This window comes from Mauremys mutica, chromosome 25, assembly GCF_020497125.1.
Source record: "Mauremys mutica isolate MM-2020 ecotype Southern chromosome 25, ASM2049712v1, whole genome shotgun sequence".
NCBI classification, from domain to species: domain Eukaryota; kingdom Metazoa; phylum Chordata; order Testudines; family Geoemydidae; genus Mauremys; species Mauremys mutica.
Genome location: NC_059096.1, coordinates 8,361,088 through 8,382,355, shown reverse-complemented (window position 1 = coordinate 8,382,355; position 21,268 = coordinate 8,361,088). Strand labels below are relative to the sequence as shown.

The window sequence follows — 21,268 nt, the reverse complement described above, 5'->3', positions numbered from 1 at the left end:
GCTGCCTTTGCTGCGTTGCCACTGATTGGGAAGGGTGGAGCCCAGTGAGTCTGACCCGTAGCCCTTTGCTTTAATCACAAGCCTGCGCTCGCTTGCAGAGATGCCAGTAGAAACCAGGAGGCCAGACCCTGACCTGCTGGCTCTAGCCACTGGCCGACACTGCCTTGCAGACTAGAAGAGCTGTTCTGACTCCTAGGCCTTCTCTGACTATAATCATAAGGCCACTCCCCCACCCCAAAGCTAGACATGGAACCCAGGAGTCCTGATCCCCAGCTCTCCATGCTGTAACCCAGTGGTCCCCAAACTCTTCACAGTCACGCCCCTGCCACCCCGTCCGTGCCCACCCTGGGAGATGACTCCAGGGATGGGGGCACAGATGGGAGTAAGGGGGCCATGGCTGAGGCTGCAGCTGGGGGAGGATCTGGGGCTGGGAACAGAGCCATGGCCAGAGGCCAAGGCTGGGGGCAAGGCATGGGCTGGGGCCGGGAGCTGGGGCGGAAGCCGAGCTGGGGGCTGAGCAGGGCTGGGCGATGCTCCCTCCTCGCCCCCTGGGGCCCGAATGTTCCTTCCACTCCCCGGGTTGGGGACCTCTGCTCTAATCACTACATTACACTCCATCCAGGCGTTGGTTCGTGCTGTTTTATCCTGGCTAGAAGGTGCATATCAAATCAGAACGCAGAGTCATTGATTGAATGCACAAGCTGGTACTACCCAGTAATACTAACAGCACACACGGCACTACAGGTGGTGGGGAGGGTGCCAACGCCTCTTTACGAGAGGATGGGATGGGGTGAGCCCTGTGGAGCACTGAGAGGAGAGGCTTGAGCAGAGCAAGTGGCAGTGGCAAGGGAGGTGGGAAAGGCTGGAGACAGATTCCCTCTCAACAAGCAGATCCCAGCCACATAGAGAGATGTCCCCATAGGGACAGGGGTGGGCTGTGGTTATGGTTACACTTCTGATGGGCTCTATTAACCCCTCTGGATACAGCCACGATCTGGGTTCAAATTCAGGCTGGTGGAAGTACTGTAAGAAGATCAGGTCTCAGGCTGAGTCTTACAAATGGTCCCTGTGATGCCCCCCCCACCCCCAAAGACAGTGAAAAACGTAACCAAGTACCAATACCGCAGTGTTTGGGTTTCACCAATAGTGAGATAGATGAATGCACAGCCTTAATGTTCTTCTAATGTACTTCTGGATGGAATCCAACCTGAGCAGATGTCTGCCGTTATTTTCCCTGTAGAGGCCCACAGAGAGGGTACAAACCACCCTTTTCTAAATGAATCATACACTCATCTTGGGGAGACAGGACTAGAACTCTTCTCCTTCTGTTCCAAATAGACAGGTGTTGGCTGCAGGAGCTAAAGGAGAAGGCCCTTAGCTGACACTAGTAGCAGTTCCCTTATATATGCTCTGTGGGCCCAGCCACTAAAGGGCGACATCACTCACTCACGTGCACAAAGCCAGTGCAGCACAACACCACGGGCAGAGAAGTAGCTATTGTGATGTCACACCCAGGGGCAGCAGCTCCAGGGTTGCCTGCCCCACACCATGTAGGAGAGGAAAGGTGGATGGTGTCAAGAAACAACATCAAGCTCACACGTGTGCAGGACTTGGATTGTGAGGGATTGACACACGGTTTGGCAGGGGCTCCTAGGCTGACAGAACCAAGCCATGGGCATTTATAGTCCAGATCCTAAGCAAGGCAAAGCTCTGCAGTTGGTATGAAGATGCCCAGTAATAAACCAAGCAAACTAAAAATCCTGCCTAAGGATTTTGACCAAACCAAGGAAACCACATCTTGGGCCTCTGTGTCTCAGTCACCACATGGACACCCTGAGCATCCGATCCCATGTGGCAGCAGAAACAGCGGCGATGCCTCCTTGAGAGCATTATTGCTCGAAATCCAGAAGAAAACAGACAAGAACCTAGAGATCGTGACAGCCTTTGATGGTAAAATCGTGGGTCTCAATACTCGCATGGATGTGCTGGAAGGGCGAGTCACCAGCCTGGCCCAGTCAGCTGCACAGAATGATTCCTCGGTCAAAAACCAGAAGGTGAAAACCCAACAGTGCACCCAGGCCTTGGAACGCTTGGCCCGAGAAAACGGCCACCTCGGCACCCGCGTGGAGCTACTGGAGAGCCAGGCCCGGGCCCGCACGCTGAGGATTCTTGGGTTACCGGAGAAAGAGGAGGGGAGAGACTTGATTGCGTTCCTGGAGAAATGGCTGCCCACCGTTCTGCGGCTAGACGCACCCGGGGACCCCATCGTCGTGGAGAGAGCCTACAGGGAAACAAACTGGAGGCAGAAGCCTGGGACAGACACGTGCAGGACTGTTATTGCTCACTTGGCGGACTTACGAGGTAGAGAGAGAATATTACAGCAGGCCAGGAGGCTGAAGAATATTATGTACAGGCGGAAGCAGATCCTGATCTTTCCAGATTTAAGCCCCATCCCCCAAGGTAAAAGGAGGTGCCGGGCCCTAGGCTGATGGGAGTTATATAGAACCTGGAAATGGCAGTCCTGTAGCCCGCAATGCACAGGGCTCAGTCATGAGCAGGATCTTGAGGATGGGGCGAACCGTGGCCCACCCTTCTTTGTACGTGAGGAACATCAGGCAGCAGCATTCTGCAACATGTGGGGACAAGGAGAGGTCATAGAGAAGAGAGTTGTAGTAACCAAAGCATGAGAAGATGCAGACCGGGAGGAGGGTTTCGGCAGGAGCGGAGCTGGAACAGTGGAGTACATGGGGAAAGTTGCTAAAATGGCTTCAGGCAGAGAGGTGGGATGAGAGAGGGAGTTCTGAGTGAAGGTTATGGGCCATGGAAGCCCATGGGAGAATTGAGTCAAGGAGGAAGATAGTGGAAATGCGGTTGTGCTTGAGGATGCTCTTCTTGCCCAAGGGAGGCGCTTCTGCCTCTTTAACTGGAGAAACTGGTTAAACTTTATCCCCGTTGAAAATCCCAAAAGGCGACACTCAAAACCCCACCCTCCCTGTCCAGCAGCGCCAGCTCTCTGGACAGGACCAGGTTTAGGGCTCAGCCTCTCACCAGGAGGATGTGTGAGGGCATTATAGGAAGACGACAGCTGATTCTCTTCCTTCCTTTCTGCAGAGTTCAAGGAGGCCTTCATGCTGTTTGACAGGACCCCAACCGGGGAGATGAAGATCACCTACAGTCAGTGTGGGGATGTCCTGCGGGCTCTTGGGCAGAACCCAACCAATGCTGAAGTCCTGAAGGTGCTGGGCAAGCCCAAACCAGAAGGTAAGAGAAACCAGACCAAGGTGGAGAGACATTGCGTTAATTTGTTAATAGCTGCAAAGTAGACCATGTTTCATGTAGGAGATAGACCTTCAGCTTCATTCCCATCTAATGGCTGTGCAGTGTTCTGTAATGAACTGGCATATCTATATCTACCTACCTACCTGTCTCTGTATCTATCTGTACCCATACACCTCTCTTGCTCTTGGTTAAACACTGATACCCATTTGTCACCATGCCAGAGCTGAGCGAATAATTCATAACTGAGTTATCTAACTTCACTTCTTCCATTAGCAAAACATCCAGGAGCACGTTGTAATTTTTCTCTACGTTATTCTTTATTGGACAACATTTTCCTCCATGACTTGCCATTCATAATTCCAGCTGCGGTTGGTTGTGTAAGTCATCTGGTACTGGTCAGTTCATTGATTGTACAAACGTTACCTTTATCATCAGGTTTCCGGTGCAAACGCTCGCGGAGAGCAAATTTAAAATGAACTTTACCTATGCGTTTGTGCACATCAGCTTAAAATTCACTCTCTGTGAGAATTATTATCAGATCATTATATTGTCGTAGCACGTAGGAGGCCTAGTCAAGGACCGCAACCCTGTTGAGCATCCATGCTAGTGAAACCTGATTGCACAAATGTTTGCAGAAAGTAAACACAAAAAGGACAGAAACACAGCAGAAGGGTTGTATTGGTGAAATGTATTGATCAATCTGAGTTCGCATTTTCTGGCAAAAATTTTTGCCCAACTCTACCTTTATATGCAGTTCCTGCAGGACAAAGGTGGAAGGCAGCAGGGTAGGGAAGCTTGTGCTGAATTGTTTTGTAGACAGATTGGAGACTTTGGTCACTTGGGCCTTCAGTCTAACACCTTTCACCAGCACACAGTTCATGGTATAGATGAAGTGACAAGGAACAGGGAAGAAAAGAGGATCACGGGCAGGGGAGTGGGGCAGAGAGGAAGTGGGTTTCTATTCACGAGGTGTCTATTCTACACTTTACCTCTGAGATAATCGTGTCTGCAACAGAAAGTCCCACACGAGGTCCCAGTCCTGATCTCTGGCTCACTGTGGCTCGTGGACTCTGCCCGTGGAATTATACACTTGAGTGTGGCTGAAGGCCCAGATTTAGGGTTGCCAATTTTGGTTGGACTTATTCCTTGGAGGTTACATCACATGACATAATCTCTAATTAGAGATTAGTCTTGATATCCTGGAGACTCCAGGAAAATCCTGGAGGATTGGCAACCCTACCCAGACTAATGAAGACAGCTTAGGGTGCAATTGATTCAGCCACCCTAGGGCTGTAAAGACAGCAACAGGGCTGTGCTCCTAAACCCCTTGAGCAGGGTGTTCCCTTCCATTGACGTCTCCTCTTTAGGGCAGAATACACTTTGGGGCAGCAGGAGACGGAATGGAGAGCCACACAGCCACCCTGTGAAATCAGGGACAATAGGAGAGGAGGGTCAGAGCCAGTCTCCCCCAGCTGCAAAATCTTTCATCGCTCATTTAGTTGCAGATCATGAGTCAACAAGAGCTACTGGGTCAGTATGCACCTGAGGCCCCTCTTCTTACTCACCCAGGCTCCGCGTCCCTCCTGTTGTCAATGCTCTGCACCTTGACCCTCCGTTAGGTGACCAGATGCCCCGATCTTATAGGAACAGTCCTGATTTTTGGGTCTTTTTCGTATATAGGCTCCTATTACCCCCCGATCCCTGTCCCGATTTTTCACACTTGCTGTCTGGTCACCCTAACCCTCCGCCCCACCCCCTTCCAGAGCGGGTTCCCCCGCTCCCTGCAGCTAGAATAAAACTCCCCCATTCTGCAGCCGCTGTCTCCCTGCCAATGCCCTTGGGAGGGCTTTAGTGGACAGCTCATCTGGAGCCTGAAGGGGAAATCTAGCCCGTAACAACAGGAGATTTGTGGTGGAATTAGCCCCACGGAGAGAAGAACCAATGAGCTCCAGCCGTTTCATAATTTAAAGAAAATGACTCAGAGACTCTTTATGCCTGGATAATTCCGCCCCTCCCCCCGTCAAATATCACCCTTGATCTGGCTCAGAGGACACACTACCCTCATCGGGTGGCTCATCCCTGATTGCATTGTTCTTGGGCTAGATCCTCAGCAGGTGTGAATTGGTGTAGCTTCATTGACTTCAGGGAGCTATGTGGATTCACACCAGCCGGAGATGTGGCTCCTTAATTTTACTTTTTGCTTAATAAGAACCTGCTGATTGGGAAACTCGGGTGCCTGAACAATATCCATAAACCAGTTAACAAAGGAGTATGTTGACCAGGTCAATCAAATTAATTCCCACAACCCCTGTAGGCAGCCTTTCCCCTGAGAAGAAAGCCAGAGCCAAGTAGTGATCCTTGTATAATGCCCTGGTGGTAAAAACACAGATTCTGACAAACTGACAAGGGAAGTGAATTCCAGAGCTCTCTGCTGAGAACATTCTGCCCCCATCACCTGAAATTCAAACCTTGGAGCTGTTAGCAAAGGCAGCCCAGCTGATCTCCACTATGACCTATCCTAAGCATTCATAAAACATGAGTCAGGCCCCCAAAATTCATGACATTTTTAATAAAAAATAGGGGAGTGCTTTTTTATTTGCCTTCTATTTCTGAGCCCTTAGAATGCACTAGAGTCACATTTTCAAGCTGCTCTCCATGACAATGAGGACTAGAAATATACTAGCTTTTCATGCAGTCTCCTGATTCCAGAAGCTGGGGCTTTGATGAAACCCCCAAAGGAAAATAGCGACAGTTGGCAACACTAGATCAAAGCCGCTGAGATGGGTGATTATATCCCAGACTTTCCTCTCTGCCTAGGAACTACTTTTTTTTTTTTAAACCTGGCCATGATCAGAGAAGTAACTGCATAAAAACGGCCCCTTCGGACTTGGCAGATCAACTCACTGTGTTTTCTGAGTCAGTTCTCCTGGCTTGACTGACACAGACAAGTTGTTATTCCTGTTAGTCCTGCAGAGCCAGAGCAGTGAGCTGGGCCCTGATTCTCCACTGCCTGGATTTAGTAGTGTTTTATTGCATGGTGATGACTGCATGGTGCAGGGCAAAGGGAAATCAGCTGCTGGGTTCTACTCTGCCTCACGAATCTAACCCAACTCCCTCAGACGTCCCTGGACTCTGGGTCTTGGCAAATAAAAAAGCCTTTGTCAATGGGACTAAAGAGTTTCATCTAAAAGGCTCCGGTCTCTGCCCACCTGGGGCCATTAGAGTGTGCCTGACAATTCCCACAAGAGTAGGTGGCAAGCCTTGTTTCCTAACCAAATTCTACTGTGTTTAATTGCCAATCTACTTCCATCAATTTGCTTCCATTGTTTCAGTTTGGACACAGGATTCATCCCTATTTCCCTCCCACATATACGGTTAAAGAGCTGCCTGGTTCTGCCTCAGATGGCTTTGAGGTAGCAAAGTGATTGCTGTGTGTGTGTGTGTGTATATGTGTATATATATATAGCTGGTAAAGTGCTTTGGTATAAAATGTGCCATAGACTATTTAATTAATGCCACCTCCTTTGTCTTCTCCATCAGAAATGAACACAAAGATGCTGGACTTCGAGACCTTCCTCCCAATGCTGCAGCACATCTCCCGCTCCAAGGACCAGGGAACCTTTGAGGACTTTGTGGAAGGCCTGCGTGTCTTTGACAAGGAGGGAAATGGCACCGTCATGGGTGCCGAACTGCGCCATGTGCTTGCCACACTGGGTATGGGCTGGAGACAAAGCTAGATATGGTTGACCTGTAATCGTGCAGCTTGGGGTAGCAGGGTCTGTTCCAGGTGGCAGAGATCCGGGCTGTGCAGGTCGGGGTGAAGTCCTATGGGTGGGACCTTGCTCAGGTATAATGCATTAGAGGAGTGACCCTTTTATCTGCGGAAGACGAGGATATAATCTTCCTCTTCCAAATGTTGATTCTAGCCAATGCCCCAATTTAGTATTAATATGGACATGACAGTGCTGGCATTAGAAGAGTGAATGGCTCCAGGATAGAGAGCCTTTCACATCCAGGGCACTGGCTCTCATGAGACCCAGGCTGGTTAATGACTCAAAGTTGTTCCCAACTATCTGACAGCTCTTCTCTGGATTCCTTGCTCCTCTTCTCTGGATTCCTCTAATGGTTCCAAATATGTAGCCCATTGGCTCATGTCTGCTCTGTTAGTCAACCTTCGATACAGTGATTAGCCAAGAGACGAATCTTCTCCCAGATGTTAACCTGACATCTGGGAGGCTTTGGGTGTCTCTCAGGGAGTAGCCACGGGAGACATAATCCACAGCAGCATGAGCCCCAGCTGGAGGCAGTGCTAGAGTCCTCATCCTAACCAACCTGTCCTTCTGCTTCTACCCCTAGGAGAGAAGCTGACGGAAAGTGAAGTGGAGCAATTGATGACAGGACAGGAAGATGCCAACGGCTGCATCAACTATGAAGGTAGGAGGAGAAGATTCCTTTCATGGCTACCCTGCCCATTTCAGTCTGCTCTGGGATGCTAAATGTATCTTTTGACCACATGGAAAGAGAAACTGGGGAAAACCCATCTGATGCCTGTCCTAGTCAACTAATTTGAGATCAGGAGAATGTTTACCAGAGATTTTCAACAAAATGTTCCCAGGATGCAATGTGCCTAGTGGTCACATGTGCAAAGACAGGGGAGTGAGGGCAGTTCTAACCCTGACTCTGACAGTGGTTTGGTGTGGGTCAGTAGGACAGAGGCAAAGTGCCTGTGTATTCAATAGTTCACTGGTGCTGTGTCATATGAGCTCAAAATGCAGGGCAAGATCTCCCAGGCTTTCCAACCAAAATGCCCCAAGAGCAATTTCAGTAGCAGGGAAAGGGACGCTCTGCAATGCTCCTCTAGACTGACTCCTTGTCTATACTGCTTATGGCAGTATAAAAATGTTGTAAAAATAACCCACACTCCTAACTGACATCATTATATCAGGAAATGTTTCTAGTATTGACCTGGATTCCAGGGCACCCATTGCCCTGCTAGCTCCAGCCATGATCGGACCATGCATCTGGGGTTTCTGATGAGCAATAAATGGAGGGATGCTGATGTTGCTGCCAAAGTGCAAGTCAAATCATGTCCCCTGTTTTTTAAATCCCTTTTCTGATCTCTGTGGAAATCCAAACCTGGAAGCTGGGATGAGATTTCCAGCTGTTGTCCCAACTCGGCTCATGATGTCCACTTCACCCTGGCTTAGAGCCTTGTGGACAGGATGAGTGTGAGTGTGAGGCAGTTACTGTGGGCCTCTAAATCCCCAGAGGCTGGAAAGCCTGGAAGCTTGTGGGACATTTTGTCAGTGTACATAATCCCAAGGAATCACATGGAACGTAGGAACATGTAGCACCACGACTCTTAAACACAGATGGGTGCCCCAGCACCAGTACTCTAGCCTTTTGTTTCTGGTAGTCTTGACTTCAGTGGGATTACTCAGTTAAACACGTTTGCAGGACTGGGGCCTAATCCTTTTTCCTTTCATGGATCTCTTTAATGATGAACCTCTGTACTAGGCGCCGGTGCACCATTGCAATGCCTGCCTTCCACAAACATGTGGGTACTCTAACCCACCGTTATAGGGTGGCTGGCCCTTTAAAGGGAGAAGGGTCTCAGCCCAACCTGTGACACAGCCTACTGTCCTCCCCAGGTGGGGAACATGAAGCAAGTCATGTGACCAGGGGGTCATGTGACCCAATCGGGCCTCTCTCTGGGGTACATAAGGAGGAGGTCTGGGGAGACAATCCAGACAGGAAGGTGTGGAACTGGGAATGGGCGGGCAGTAGGGAGTTTGAAGGCTCCTGTAGGCAGGGGCGGCTCTATAAATTACGGCGCCCCAAGCAGGGCGGCGCGGTGCGCCACCCTTCCCCGGTCCTGCGGCCGGGGCAGAAGTGTCTGCGGCGGGAGTGCTGGTTTGCGGCTCCGGTGGAGCATCCGCAGGCATGCCTGCGGGAGCTCCGTCCGAGCCGCGGGACCAGCGTGCCCGCCGCAGTCATGCCTGCGGGAGCTGAAGCGGAGCCGCGGGAAGAGGGGACCCTCCGCAGTCATGCCTGCGGCAGGTCCGCTCGTCCCGGGCTCCGGTGGACCTCCCGCAGGCATGACTGCGGAAGGTCTGCCGGAGCCAAATGCCGCCCTGCCCCGACAATGCTGCCCCACGCGCCTGCTTGGCGCGCTGGGGTCTGGAGCCGGCCCTGCCTGTAGGGGACCCTGAGATACCAGGGGGAAAAGACTCTAGCTAGGTAGTGCTGGGAGTGGCAGGGAAGGTTCCAGGTGTCAAATACTGGGAGTGGCTTGATGAAAAGTGGGAAACGATATTTATATAGACCTTAAATATATGAACTCTTGATTTGGACTTTGAGGACTTTATTTTGGAACTGTTTATGACACTAAACCAGCCCATGTAAAGGGGCTAGAAGACAGCCTTTATTAAATTACTCAGGCACCTTGAGGAGAGGGAAACTGAGGCAAAGATGCTGCAGAGCCACCCTGTGCCACAAGGGGGGCGCTCTGAAGGTTACACCCACCTTGTTACACCCGCCATGGAGCTTGATTGTTCTACAGCAGCCCAAGTCCCTCAGAGGACTGACTTGCACTCAGTTAAATGGAAGGTGATTGGTATTAAATGGTGCTGCTGATCTCTGAGACTGGAATATGCAAAAGACCTACAATCAGGGCAAGGTTTTCGGGAGTGTTCAGCATGTTGACTGCATGCTGGGTGCCGAGGTCTTTTGAGAATCTGGCTGTAAGTGGCACAATGGGAACTCCTGAGAGCGGAGTGGTTTTGAGCAGCTCTCCTCAACTGGGGGGTACGGGAGGTGCTGAGCACTTGGAAATCTCACCCCGATCTCTATGGGAAATTTGTCCCCACCTCTGGTTAACTGGTGGAGTTACCCAAAAGGTCTGGGAACTGCTGTGATGCGCTGTGTGTGCCAGAGGACAAGGGCTCGCATTCTGGTCTGGGTGGATTTTTTAAAGCCTTTCTTCTTGTTTCCTGCTCAGCTTTTGTCAAGCACATCATGTCTGGTTGAAACAAGAATCTTCAGGGTGAGTTTGTCTTGATCTTTCATTGTTTACCCTAAAATGTTTGAGCCAACTCGGTCTGGTGGCCTTGCAATGAAATACCACCAAGATACCAAAAAAAAAAAATCAAAGTTCATGCTGATGGGCTACATTCAAAATTGTGTTATTTTTAAAAAGATTTCTAGCAGCGTAAGCCATATGGCTGTCGATTCTGATGTGGAAAAGGCAGAAGTATTCAATAAATACTCTTCTGTATTTGGAAACAAGCAGTGTTTATATTTTATAGTGACAATGAAATACTTTCTATTCCATCAGTAACTGGAGAAGGGGGAGTGTCTTTAAATCTGCAGGACATGATACCCAAAAGTATTTAAAGAATTGGCCAAACAGATCTCTGAACTCTTAATGTTGGTTTTTAACATATCTTGGATTATTGGGGACATTCTAGAGGACTGGGAAAAAGCTAATGTTGTCCCGGTATTTAAAAGCAGTAAACAGGATAACCCAAGTAACTGTAGGCCAGTTAAGAGCTGATTTGATGATGGTCTCCAAATATCGATATAAGGTTGTTTCTAACGGTAGAAAGCTCTTTAATCTAGCACTAAAAGGCAAACTGAAATCCAGTGATTGGAAACTGAAGCTAGACAAATTCAGACTAAAAATAAGGCATAGATTTTTAACCGTGAAGGTAATTATTAACTATAGGAACAATCCCCTAGGGATGTGGTGAATTCTCCATCACCCGACATCTTGAAATCAAGACTGGATCGCTTTCCAAAAATATGTTCTAGCTCGAACAGACATTATGGGCTAGATACAGAGATTCCTGGGTGAGGCTCTTTGGCCTGTTATGCAGGAGGCTGAACTAGATTATCATAGTGGTCACTTTTAGCCTTAAAATCTACGACTGTAGGGATGTTGACATGTTAAAAGTTGTTTGTTTAAAAAAAAATTCCTTACTTGTATTACGAAAAACCCCTTATTAAAACTGAGAATATGCAAAATTCACCATTTATGCAGTTTATTTTGCATTTCACTCAGTTTGCACAAGGAAAATAGACCAGTCAGCGTCACTTTCCTTAGGGGGACATTATTAACTCAAAATCTAGTTAGTTTAAAAAAAAAAGTGTTGAAAATAATGTTAGATGCTGCCGCTGCCCCTGAATCCCCCTTTGTGGTTTCACTAACTCAGTGTCTTGTGTTCTTAAATGTTTTCTCCCCTGCTGCTTTGCGAAAGACTCCTACCAACAAAAGCGAAAGAGAGCGACTGCTCAAAGTGCTGTCAAATACACAAAATGAACAAATTCTAAAGAAATAGAAGTACTTCTTTCCCCTCCAATCTTTTTCAGTTTTAGGTGTTACTTGAAACAGCAGAAGACAGATTTTTTTTAAAAAAGCAAAAACTTGCCGACAGGAATCTGATTTCTAGGTAAACAGTGTCCCTGCAATTGCTAATCATTTTCTCTTGCATTCTCATGCACTAGCTCAATGCTGCAATGTTTAGTGGCAAACCCTGCAGGGGGACATTTAACTCCAAACACAACTATGTTAATGGAATACTATTTGTAATGTCATGAAAGCATTGCTATGAATATTTTGGCTCCGTCTGAGAGTTGGTTCTGTTATTTCACAGACTTATTATTATCATCATCCATTGTCATTACATTAAAATGCTCTGTGTTTTGCCTTCCAGGTTTTCTGAAATGTTTCCATCCAACTAAGCATTACCAACAGCAAGAATTCTTGACCCATGTCCCTTCCTTCCTAAAATGTCCTGAGTCCGCAGCTGTATCTCACATGAGCCACAACAAAGAGTCCTCATAGCCACAATGTACCAACCCTACACTATTGTGTGCAATCACCTCTGTATATAAAAGGACACATGTCTGCCCTTCCATTTTTAATCTTAATTTATTCTTTTGATTTTGTTTCCCTGCGTCGTTTGACCCATTAAATTTCACCCACACCCTGAATGTCATCGGTTTGCTCTGGTCCTTTTAAAAGCTAGATCAAATGTCATCCTCGCTCACTAAAGGTAAACTCAGGGGTGGGGGGAAGATGGGGGATGTGGTCAGCTTGCAAGATGTCAGCTGTTAGATTTCACAAGGAGGCAGGATGGAAAAGGTCTTTGTACAGGAAGGGAGCAGAGCCAGCTTTGGGGACCCGTGAAAACCACGTGTGAAGGAGGAGATGAGATCTGTAGGGCAAGTAGTGGAGACTGAACTCCTCTCTCTCTCCACTAAAAGGGGTGTGCACCATGGCTGAACTTTGCCGTGGGGGAAAACTTGTGCTGCTGCTGCCCCTGCTCTGTGGATATAGGAGGTCAGCCTCCGGGGCTGTCAAGTCACTACCTTTCATCACGGCCAAAATTAAAAGAACGTTTATTGGCCCAAATCCTGCTCTCAGTTACAGTGGTGTAAATCGGAGTCACTCCACTGAAGGGGTTACTCTGGATTGGCAACAGTGTGTGAGAACAAAATTTGGTTCATAGTGTTTGTTTCCAGCACAGCCATGGTTCTTGGGAGACTAGCACGTGGTGACTCCCCATGATATTCTGTAAGAGAGTCCCACAGGTCTGTGTTCAGAGGTAACTTGAACGTCTGTTTAACTCTCTGCTTCTGGAGATGCCATCTTGCGTGGTAGGAGGGATGTCCCCCCTTGGAGCTAGGGGAGTGCAGGAGTAAATGGAGGGGTCTTGCTTCAGAGTAGGGGGAACAGGAGGGGTATCCGGTGAGGAGGGAGTAGAAAGATCCCATCTACAGCTACTGCACAATGACTCCTGTAAACAGCTGCTCAAATGTGCTTAGACTCAGAAAATGTCTCTGAAATGGTGACATTGGAGCCCTGTCAGTACTAGGGAAACAAGTATGTTTTTAAATAGAGCAAGTTGTAGTTTTAGCTTGATTTATCTCACCCAGCTAACATGTTAAAATGAAATGTGATCTGCCTCCCCTAGGATTTAAAAATGTTAGTGATCATGTTGTAAAAACACACCTTTTCTCCTAGGGTAGACACGGCCACAATGTCAGTATCCCAGAGCCTTTCCAGACTGATTCATGCACAGTTATTCCAGATTGGATTGGCTCCATTTGCAATTCAAAAGGCTATTCCACCACTAAATGCCACCTGGGACCTGAAGTTCCAAGCATGGAGACAGAGCTCTCCTCACAATCCTAGAATTGTCCCTCCATAGCAGTGAAGTCGAGTGCAGTGGCTCTCAACCAGGGGCATGCGTAAGCCTGGGGGTCCGCAGAGGTCTTCCAGGGGGTCCATCAACTCATCTAGATATTTGTCCAGTTTTACAACAGGCTATATAAAAAGCACTAACGAAGTCAGTACCAACTAAAATTTTATACAGACAAAATGAGAAAGTCAGCAATTTTCCAGTACTAGTGTGCTGTGACACTTTTGTATTTTATGTCAGATTTTGTAATCAAGTAGTTTTTAAGTGAGGTATCGGGGTAGCCGTGTTAGTCTGTATCCACAAAAACAACAAGGAGTCCGATGGCACCTTAAAGACTGACAGATTTATTTGGGCATAAGCTTTTGTGGGTAAAAAATGCTTGTATGCAAACTTGGCTGTGAGTGATCCATCATTGCCCTTGAAAGTCAAAGAAGGTGGTAGATCTCTTCTGTCAAGACAAAGTGAAGTTTCGAAGGAACCTAGTAACTTCCTAATCAATAGAGATATAATGACTAACACAAGTGAAAATACATTATACCAGAAGAATTCACAGCCAGTAATAGAGGAAGAAGGAAGTCTTCCTAAGTAGTGGTTTTTTTACTCACAAAAGCATCAGAAGAAGTGGGGTTTTTACCCATGAAAGCTTATGTCCAAATAAATCTGTTAGTCTTTAAGGTGCCACCAGACTCCTTGTTGTTTTAAAGTGAGGTGAAACTTTGGGTATGCAAGACAAATCAGACTCTTTAAAGGGGTACAGTAGTCTGGGAAGGTTGAGAACCACTGGTCTAGGGGTGTGGCAGTGTAAAAGGAAACTATTCTGTCATCGGAAAACAGCATTTTTTTAGAAGAGCATATTGCAAAATATGGAATACAACCGAAGAAATCAAATGTGTTGTATTATTGATCAATAACTGTCTCTGAGTAAGGGCTGACAGAACACAAATGTATTGAATATGTTAATTTCAGTTTGGACTATTGAATTCATATACTGTATGCAGATTGCATACATTTTTCAGATTTGGAAGGAAAGGGTTTCTGTACAAAAGAACATTTCTCAGCCCAAAGCAAGAAGGAAAATATTTTACAAAATACAAAGGGGAGGTGGGTGTTTGAAAGAAGCAATGACAAATATCCTTCAAACTAACGAGCATCTAAGTCAAGCCTGTCAGACTGAGAAGCCCTGAAAAAGGAAACGGGTGAAAAATGACTCATTGAAGACTAAAATAACATAGTGAGAAGAACAAATGTTCTTTCTCTATAGCTTTGAAAGTTTAAAAAAAAAATCTCATTTCAAGTTTTATTTTTCCGGGAACTGAATGCTGACGTTAGCATGTGGCTATGGTATTCTAGCTCCAGGACAACCGTGTCCCGGAAGTGGAGTGATGGATGTGTGATACATTTCCAGACCTGATGCTCCTTTTTCTTCTGCCTCTCCCTTGGATTGTGCCTCGACATTCACTGCAAGGACAGATGGGTCTAGGGGGAGAGAGGTGCCGTGCGCGCTTAGATTTGCTTATTCCCTCTGTTGTCTCCAGGTGTTCTCCAGCAAATCCTCAAACATTCTCTTACACGGCCTTCACCGTTCATTCTCCCACGTGCATTTGTGGGCAAGCTGGTTACAAGGATAGAAGCTGTTGGGAAAGAATTTCACTCATGCTCTGTTTAAAGCTAGATGTGGCTCCACCCCCTGCTTGGGGTGGTACAAAGAGAGGCCCATCCACATAACTACTGTCAGCTCACCTGGCACTGGCAGGGACCCACTGTAGGCAGGCTAGGGGCTTCCCCCTCCCCAAACCATCATGCCCCGTAGTCAGGCAGGCTGGGGTTCATCCCAGAGAGAGAAGAACTCAGCCTTCACCCACCTGTGTAGAGGATTTGGAGTGAGGGTTGTGATCAGGCATACATACCCTATTTACGTCCGGCTTTGCCAAGTAGCCGCAGAGTGAAATTAACAAGACTGGCTAGATCAGTGCTGCTATTCAGGACACCGCAGCGGTGAAACAGTCAAGAATCATTCAGTTTCACTCTGCAGATGCATCTTGGGAAAGCTCTGACAGCAGGGAACTGGATTAGGAGCCTGGACCTTGTTCCTGGCCCTCTACAGAATAGTAGATATGGCAACCACATGCTAACCCCGTTCTACCTGTTCCTATACCCTGAAAGGGAGGAGAATCTCTTCTCTTTCCGCTCTCCCCCGTTTTGCCAGCCATCTTCAGGATTCATAGTTTTCTTCCTTTGCTGTTGAATGGGCCGAGAGTAATTTCATTGCCACCTGCAAGAAACAAAAATGAAGATGAATGACCTGTCATGTCAAGTTGAAAGAGGCAGCTTCAGTTTAAAAGCAGAGGCTCACTGTGAACTAATGCGAACGAGCAAAATGGGGAGACTGCCTGACAATGTTAGGGGTGGCCATTGGCTGTCATGGTTGTATTTACACTTCTCCTGGGATGGGCAGGAAGCAGGTAATTGTCAGGGGAGCAGCTGAGTGGGTGGGGGTATCTGGAGGAAGCTGGGCAGTTGGGGAGATTCTGAAGGGGAAGCTGGAGGTGCTGGGACAGCGAGGAAGGATGGGTTTGCTGGGAGGCTGGATAATGTCCCTTGAGCTCTGGAGCAGAACCCAGCCAGGACTATGTTTCCTATAGGAGCCATCCATTCAACATCATTTCCCTCTAATGTCTGTTCAGCGGCCTATATGAATTAAGCTGGTAGCTACCTAGCTACCTTTCCATATGCCAAGCATCACCATGATAGAGCTGATGAATAATTCATAATGAACAATTGATTTGACTAATTTCACTTCTGTTCGCAAAATACACAGAGAAGATGGCAATGTTCTCAATGTCATTCCTTATTCGACAGCACTTTTTGCAAGTTTCTTTTGCTCTCTGGGCTTCTCTATCAACCCTTTCTGTGAAGTAAACCTTGAAACTCAGTCTACTCTAGGGACTGAAATCACACTGCAGAGAAAGAAATAGACACCGGGCAGAAAGAAAGCGAGATAAAGATGACAGCAATGGAGAGAGTGAGAGCGAGGTATGGGAGAGAAATAATTAGTACAAACTCCAGGCTTTGAAAACCACTCAGGAATACGGAGGGTCACCATTAGCCTCACGGGGTTCTATTCTGTTTCTGCAGGACACAAATAACTATCATTAACTTAGGGCATTAGGGGCTGCTACTGATTAATCTTCACCTGGTTGGTCTTTGGGAAGGTCCTGATGGGCAAAACAGCATTGCAAAGTGAGACTATCGTGAGAATGTCAATTGCCAACTGTTTGTGCAGCTGCCCCCAGTCCCAGGTCCCCGTCACTCCATTCCACCACCTGTCCCCGCAACTGCTGATGCTGAGGCTCCCAGAGGGTGGGTGGTCTTAAGGCCAGGAGCATTTATAGAAAGGATCTGTCAACATCGGCCGGCGCCCCCATGCAGAATTGCACTTCACAGCTGGAGGAGGCTATAAAAATCACCGCTTGATCTTAGCGAGTCCCAGGACAATAGCTGATGCTGTGCCCTTTTATAGCTTGGCTGCTCTGCTCACGTCCTGGGGGCTCTGAGGAGAGGTAAAAATAGGTTCCCATTCTAAGGAGAGCCTGTGGCGGTATCTCTTTCTGTCTGAGATAAGAGAGCATTTCATACCAAAGATGGTTTGGATGTTGGGAGACTCAGAACCATCCCCTATGGAATGGAAGAGGCAGATGGAGCTGGCTTTCGTTTTGAGGAGTCACGTGCACTTGGTGTGGGGATAAGACTGAGATGAAGCTGGAGGAATTAACCCACATCCTGCTCCTTAAGACACCTCTCTTCTCTCACACTTAGCAGTGGAGGACAAAGGCTTCTTGAGTCTTCAGAGGCTTCCCTGTATCACACAGTTTGAAGCAATGCCCAGTCGTTCAGTGGCCTGTGTGCAATGAGTGGAAGAGTCTCATTCCATCTGCCAGTAAAAAGGTGTCCACCATACAAACACCACGGTTATATTGGCCATCTTCTTGGCAGGTGCAGCAGAGAGCGCAAGGCTTGAAAAGACCATCCCATCCCTAAGCCTTTATATGCATACTGGCCAGGATGCTCAAAGCAAGCACCTATAGATGTAGTCAAATGATTGCAAATTTGCAAAATCACATATATGTAAATAAATTTGCATAAATTGCTTCCAGCTGTAGAGAGAGATACAAAAGAAAGAGAGAGACAGAAAGATGAAAGGATGGAAAGGGAGAGAAGAGGGGGACAAAGTGCCTAAGCGTTTAATTCTCTTCCCCCTGCCTTCCCTCCCAGCATCAGCATTTCAAACTTTCCCTCCTGCACTGCCCTTGCATTGCCCACCACCAAAGCACTGCAGAGTAATCCCCCCCTATTCCATGGCACCACCACACACACTCCCCAAAGGAATTTCAATGGGAGTTGAAGGTCTCAGAACTTTGCAGGATGGTTCCCCAGAGAGACAACTTTTGTGATGCTTATTATGAGTCACATGATACTTGGTGTTTCTCTTAAAGTCCCAGCTTCCAGAATCAGATTATTACCCTAGAAGCTCAGCTTTCTTTGAAAAGGTAAGTTTCTAGCCTTCACGGTTGCAAAGACAAGCTTGAAAATAAGAACCTGAAATGCTTCAGCCCTAGAAGACAAATAAAAATGACCTTAAAATCATTAATTTTTAAATCGCATTATTTTAAGCCAATCTCATGAGTTTGGGGTTTGGCAAAACTGGGACCCTGTAAATGTAAAATCAGTATCATAATTTGAGGTGGTCAGATTTACAGTGTGGGCTCCCTGGTAAATGAAATGTGTTCTGTTGTATTCATGTATTTAATATTTAATCAATAGAAGGGGTGTCAAGCGATTAAAAAAATTAATCACAATTAATCACACGATAAAAAATTAATTGGGGTTAACTGCACAATTAATCACGCTGTTAAATAATAATAGAATACCATTTATTTAAATATTTGTGGCTGTTTTCTATATTTTCAAATATATTGATTTTGATTACAACACAGAATACAAAGTGTACAGTGCTCACTTTATATTTATTTTTATTACAAATATTTGCACTGTAAAAAAACAAAAGAAATAGTATTTTTCAATTCACCTAATATAAATACTGTAGTGCAATCTCTTTATCATGAAAGTTGAACTTACACATTTAGAATTATGTACAAAAAAAATCTGCATTCAAAAATAAAACAATGTAAAACTTTAGAGCCTGCAAGTCCACTCAGTCCTACTTCTTGTTCAGCCAATCGCTCAGACAAACAAGTTTGTTTACATTTGCAGGAGATAATGCTGCCCAGTTCTTGTTTACAATGTCACCTGAAAGTAAGAACAGGCATTCGCAAATGGCACTGTTGTAGCCAGTGAGGCAAGATATTTACATGCCAGATGCACTAAAGATTAATATATTTCTTCATGCTTCAACCACCATTCCAGAGGACATGCGTCCATGCTGATGATGGGTTCTGCTCGATAATGATCCAAAGCAGTGCGGACCGAAGCATGTTCATTTTCATCATATGATCAAATACCACCAGCAGAAGGTTGATTTTCTTTTTTGGTGTTTTGGGTTTTGTAGTTTCTGCATCGGAGTGTTGCTTTTTTAAGACTTCTGAAAGCATGCTCCATACCTCGCCCCCTCAGATTTTGAAAGGCACTTCAGATTCTTAAACCTTGGGTCGATTGCTGTAGCTATCTTTAAAAATCTCACAAATAAAAATCACAAATGAGAAGCGGACAGTATTAGCTTCCGTCAATGTAAAAAAACTTGTTTCTCTTGGTGATTGTCTGAACAAGAAATAGGACTGAGCAGATTTGTAGGCTCTAAAAATTTTACATTGTTTTGTTTTTCAGTGCAGTTATGTAACAAAAAAAAATCGACATTTGTAAGTTGCGCTTTCATGATAAAGAGATTGCACTACAGTATTTGTTGTTGTCAGACCTCACCCGTGTGGTGCTCTGCTCTATTCAATGTTACACTTGTCTGCTGTGAATTGAAAAATACTATTTCTTTCGTTTATCATTTTTACAGTGCAAATATTTGTAATAAAAAATAATAATAAAGTGAGCACTATGCACTTTGTATTCTGTGTTGTAATCAAAATCAATATATTTGAAAATGTAGAAAAACATCCAAAAATATTTAGTACATTTCAATTGGTATTCTATTGTTTAATAGTGCTATTAAAACTGCGATTAATCGTGATTAATTTTTTTAATTGTGATTACTTTTTTGAGTTAATTGTGTGAGTCAACTGCGATTAATCTACTGCCCTAATCTATAGGCTAAGGGAACAGGTAAAGCTAAACGAGATCACATATTGGGGAGAGAAAAATTAAGATGAACCTGTTTTTCAAATGAATGATCAGTGAGTGCCCTGGCATTTTCTCACTGCTGAGTGCTTGCATTTGCAACCTTAATAAAATATTCTTTTATTGCAATTCTCTTTGTCTGTAACAGAAAAAGAATCCGCCTCTGAACTAAAGAGACATTCCTGCCATGCAAGAACCTGAACTTCTTAGCACTTCAACACTGACAGCTTCTCTCCCCCTTCCTAAAGGCTTGTCTACATGGGAAAATTATTCCAGGTTAAGGTAGGTGTGAATCTATTCTGGTCCACACTGGGAATGATTCCAGAACAGCGATAGTAGGATGTTATTCTGGAATAGCCATGCTTTTCAATTTCCCCGTGTAGACAAGTTTGCAGCAATAGCCGAAGCTCCTCACTCTGCTGGGCTGTGCCTATGCTGCTGGAAGAGCAAGCTTTTCAGTTCTGGGGCCTGCCAGCTCGAGGGCAGGACCAGGTGGAATGAGACATTTTCAGACTTGAGAGGATTCAGTAATGGACCAGGTTCTAATGGCCACCAGAGGCCGCTGCTGCTGCATAGAAAAAGGTCATGCTGCTACCTACCGTATATTCCTTAGAAAGAAAAAGGGGGGACAAGAATGGGGTGAAAACAAGGGGGAGAGAGACATTGAGGAGAAGGAGTGCAGGGATAGCAGAGGAAGAGCAGGGGAGGAGAGGGTGGGGAGGAGGAAAGAAAAGAAGGAGGGGGAAGGGAAAGAGGGAAGGGGCAAGAAGAGGAGGGAAAGAGGAGGAGGGGGAAGTGGAGAGAGAAGGGGAATAAGAACAGAAAGGGGAAGGGGAAAGATGAGAAGGAAGAGGGGAGGGGAGGGGAGGAGAGGAGGAAGAGGGGAGGGGAGGAGAAGGAGAGGAGAAGGGAGGAAGAGGGGGCGGAAACAGGGGAGGAGGGGAGGAAGAGAGTGAGGATAAGGAGAGGAGAAGGAGAGTGAAGAGCGGGAGGGGAAGGAGAGGAGGCGAGGGAAGGAGAGGAGGAGAGTGAAAGGGAAAGAGAGGAAGGAAAGGGGAAGCAGAGGGAAGGGGAAGGAGAGGAGGAGGAAGAGAAGGGGAGAGTGAAAGGGAAAGAGAGGAAGGGAAGGGGAAGCAGAGGAGGAGAGATCGGGCCGGGCGAGGCAGACCGGCAGGGATGGCCAGAGCCGTCGCAGCCGCCCGAGGCCCTGGCTGTCTTCACAGCTCTGCCTGTGCCGCAGGGAGCGCTCGGGTCCCGCTCGGCTATCTCCGTCAGCTCGGGCCCCAAGGCGGCTGCTCGGGTGTTTCCGTATCCGTTCGGCGCTCTGTCTCCGCTCGGCGGCGGCCCGCGCCGCCCTCGGGTATTTCCGCCCCCATTCGGCTATTTCCGCCTCCCCTCGGGTGTTTCCGTCCCCGCTCGGCGGGATTCGGCGCCTGGCCGGCCTCCTTCCTTCCCTCCCTGGTGCCTGCCCCGGTAACGGTCGC

At 46.9% G+C, this 21,268-nt stretch overlaps 1 protein-coding gene across 1 annotated transcript; it reads left to right on the top strand.

Annotated features, from left to right (window-relative positions):
* Positions 1-1,504: 1,504 nt before the first annotated feature.
* On the top strand, positions 1,505-12,261 carry LOC123356199. The gene is made up of 6 exons (XM_044999189.1): positions 1,505-2,460; positions 3,112-3,261; positions 6,820-6,993; positions 7,636-7,713; positions 10,280-10,324; positions 11,994-12,261. The coding sequence occupies exons 1-5, from the start codon at positions 1,722-1,724 to the stop codon at positions 10,306-10,308; spliced, it is 1,170 nt and encodes a 389-aa protein (XP_044855124.1). The 5' UTR covers positions 1,505-1,721; the 3' UTR covers positions 10,309-10,324; positions 11,994-12,261.
* The last annotated feature ends 9,007 nt before the right edge of the window (positions 12,262-21,268 follow it).

What these genes read in the sequence shown, in the direction of transcription:
- LOC123356199 (XM_044999189.1), top strand. Translation starts at nt 1,722, where the DNA reads ATGAAGATGCCCAGTAATAAACCAAGCAAACTAAAAATCCTGCCTAAG. An exon ending in TTTAAGCCCCATCCCCCAAG is followed by an intron (nt 2,461 to 3,111) that starts GTAAAAGGAGGT and finishes TCCTTTCTGCAG; the next exon opens with AGTTCAAGGAGGCCTTCATG. An exon ending in CCATGTGCTTGCCACACTGG is followed by an intron (nt 6,994 to 7,635) that starts GTATGGGCTGGA and finishes TTCTACCCCTAG; the next exon opens with GAGAGAAGCTGACGGAAAGT.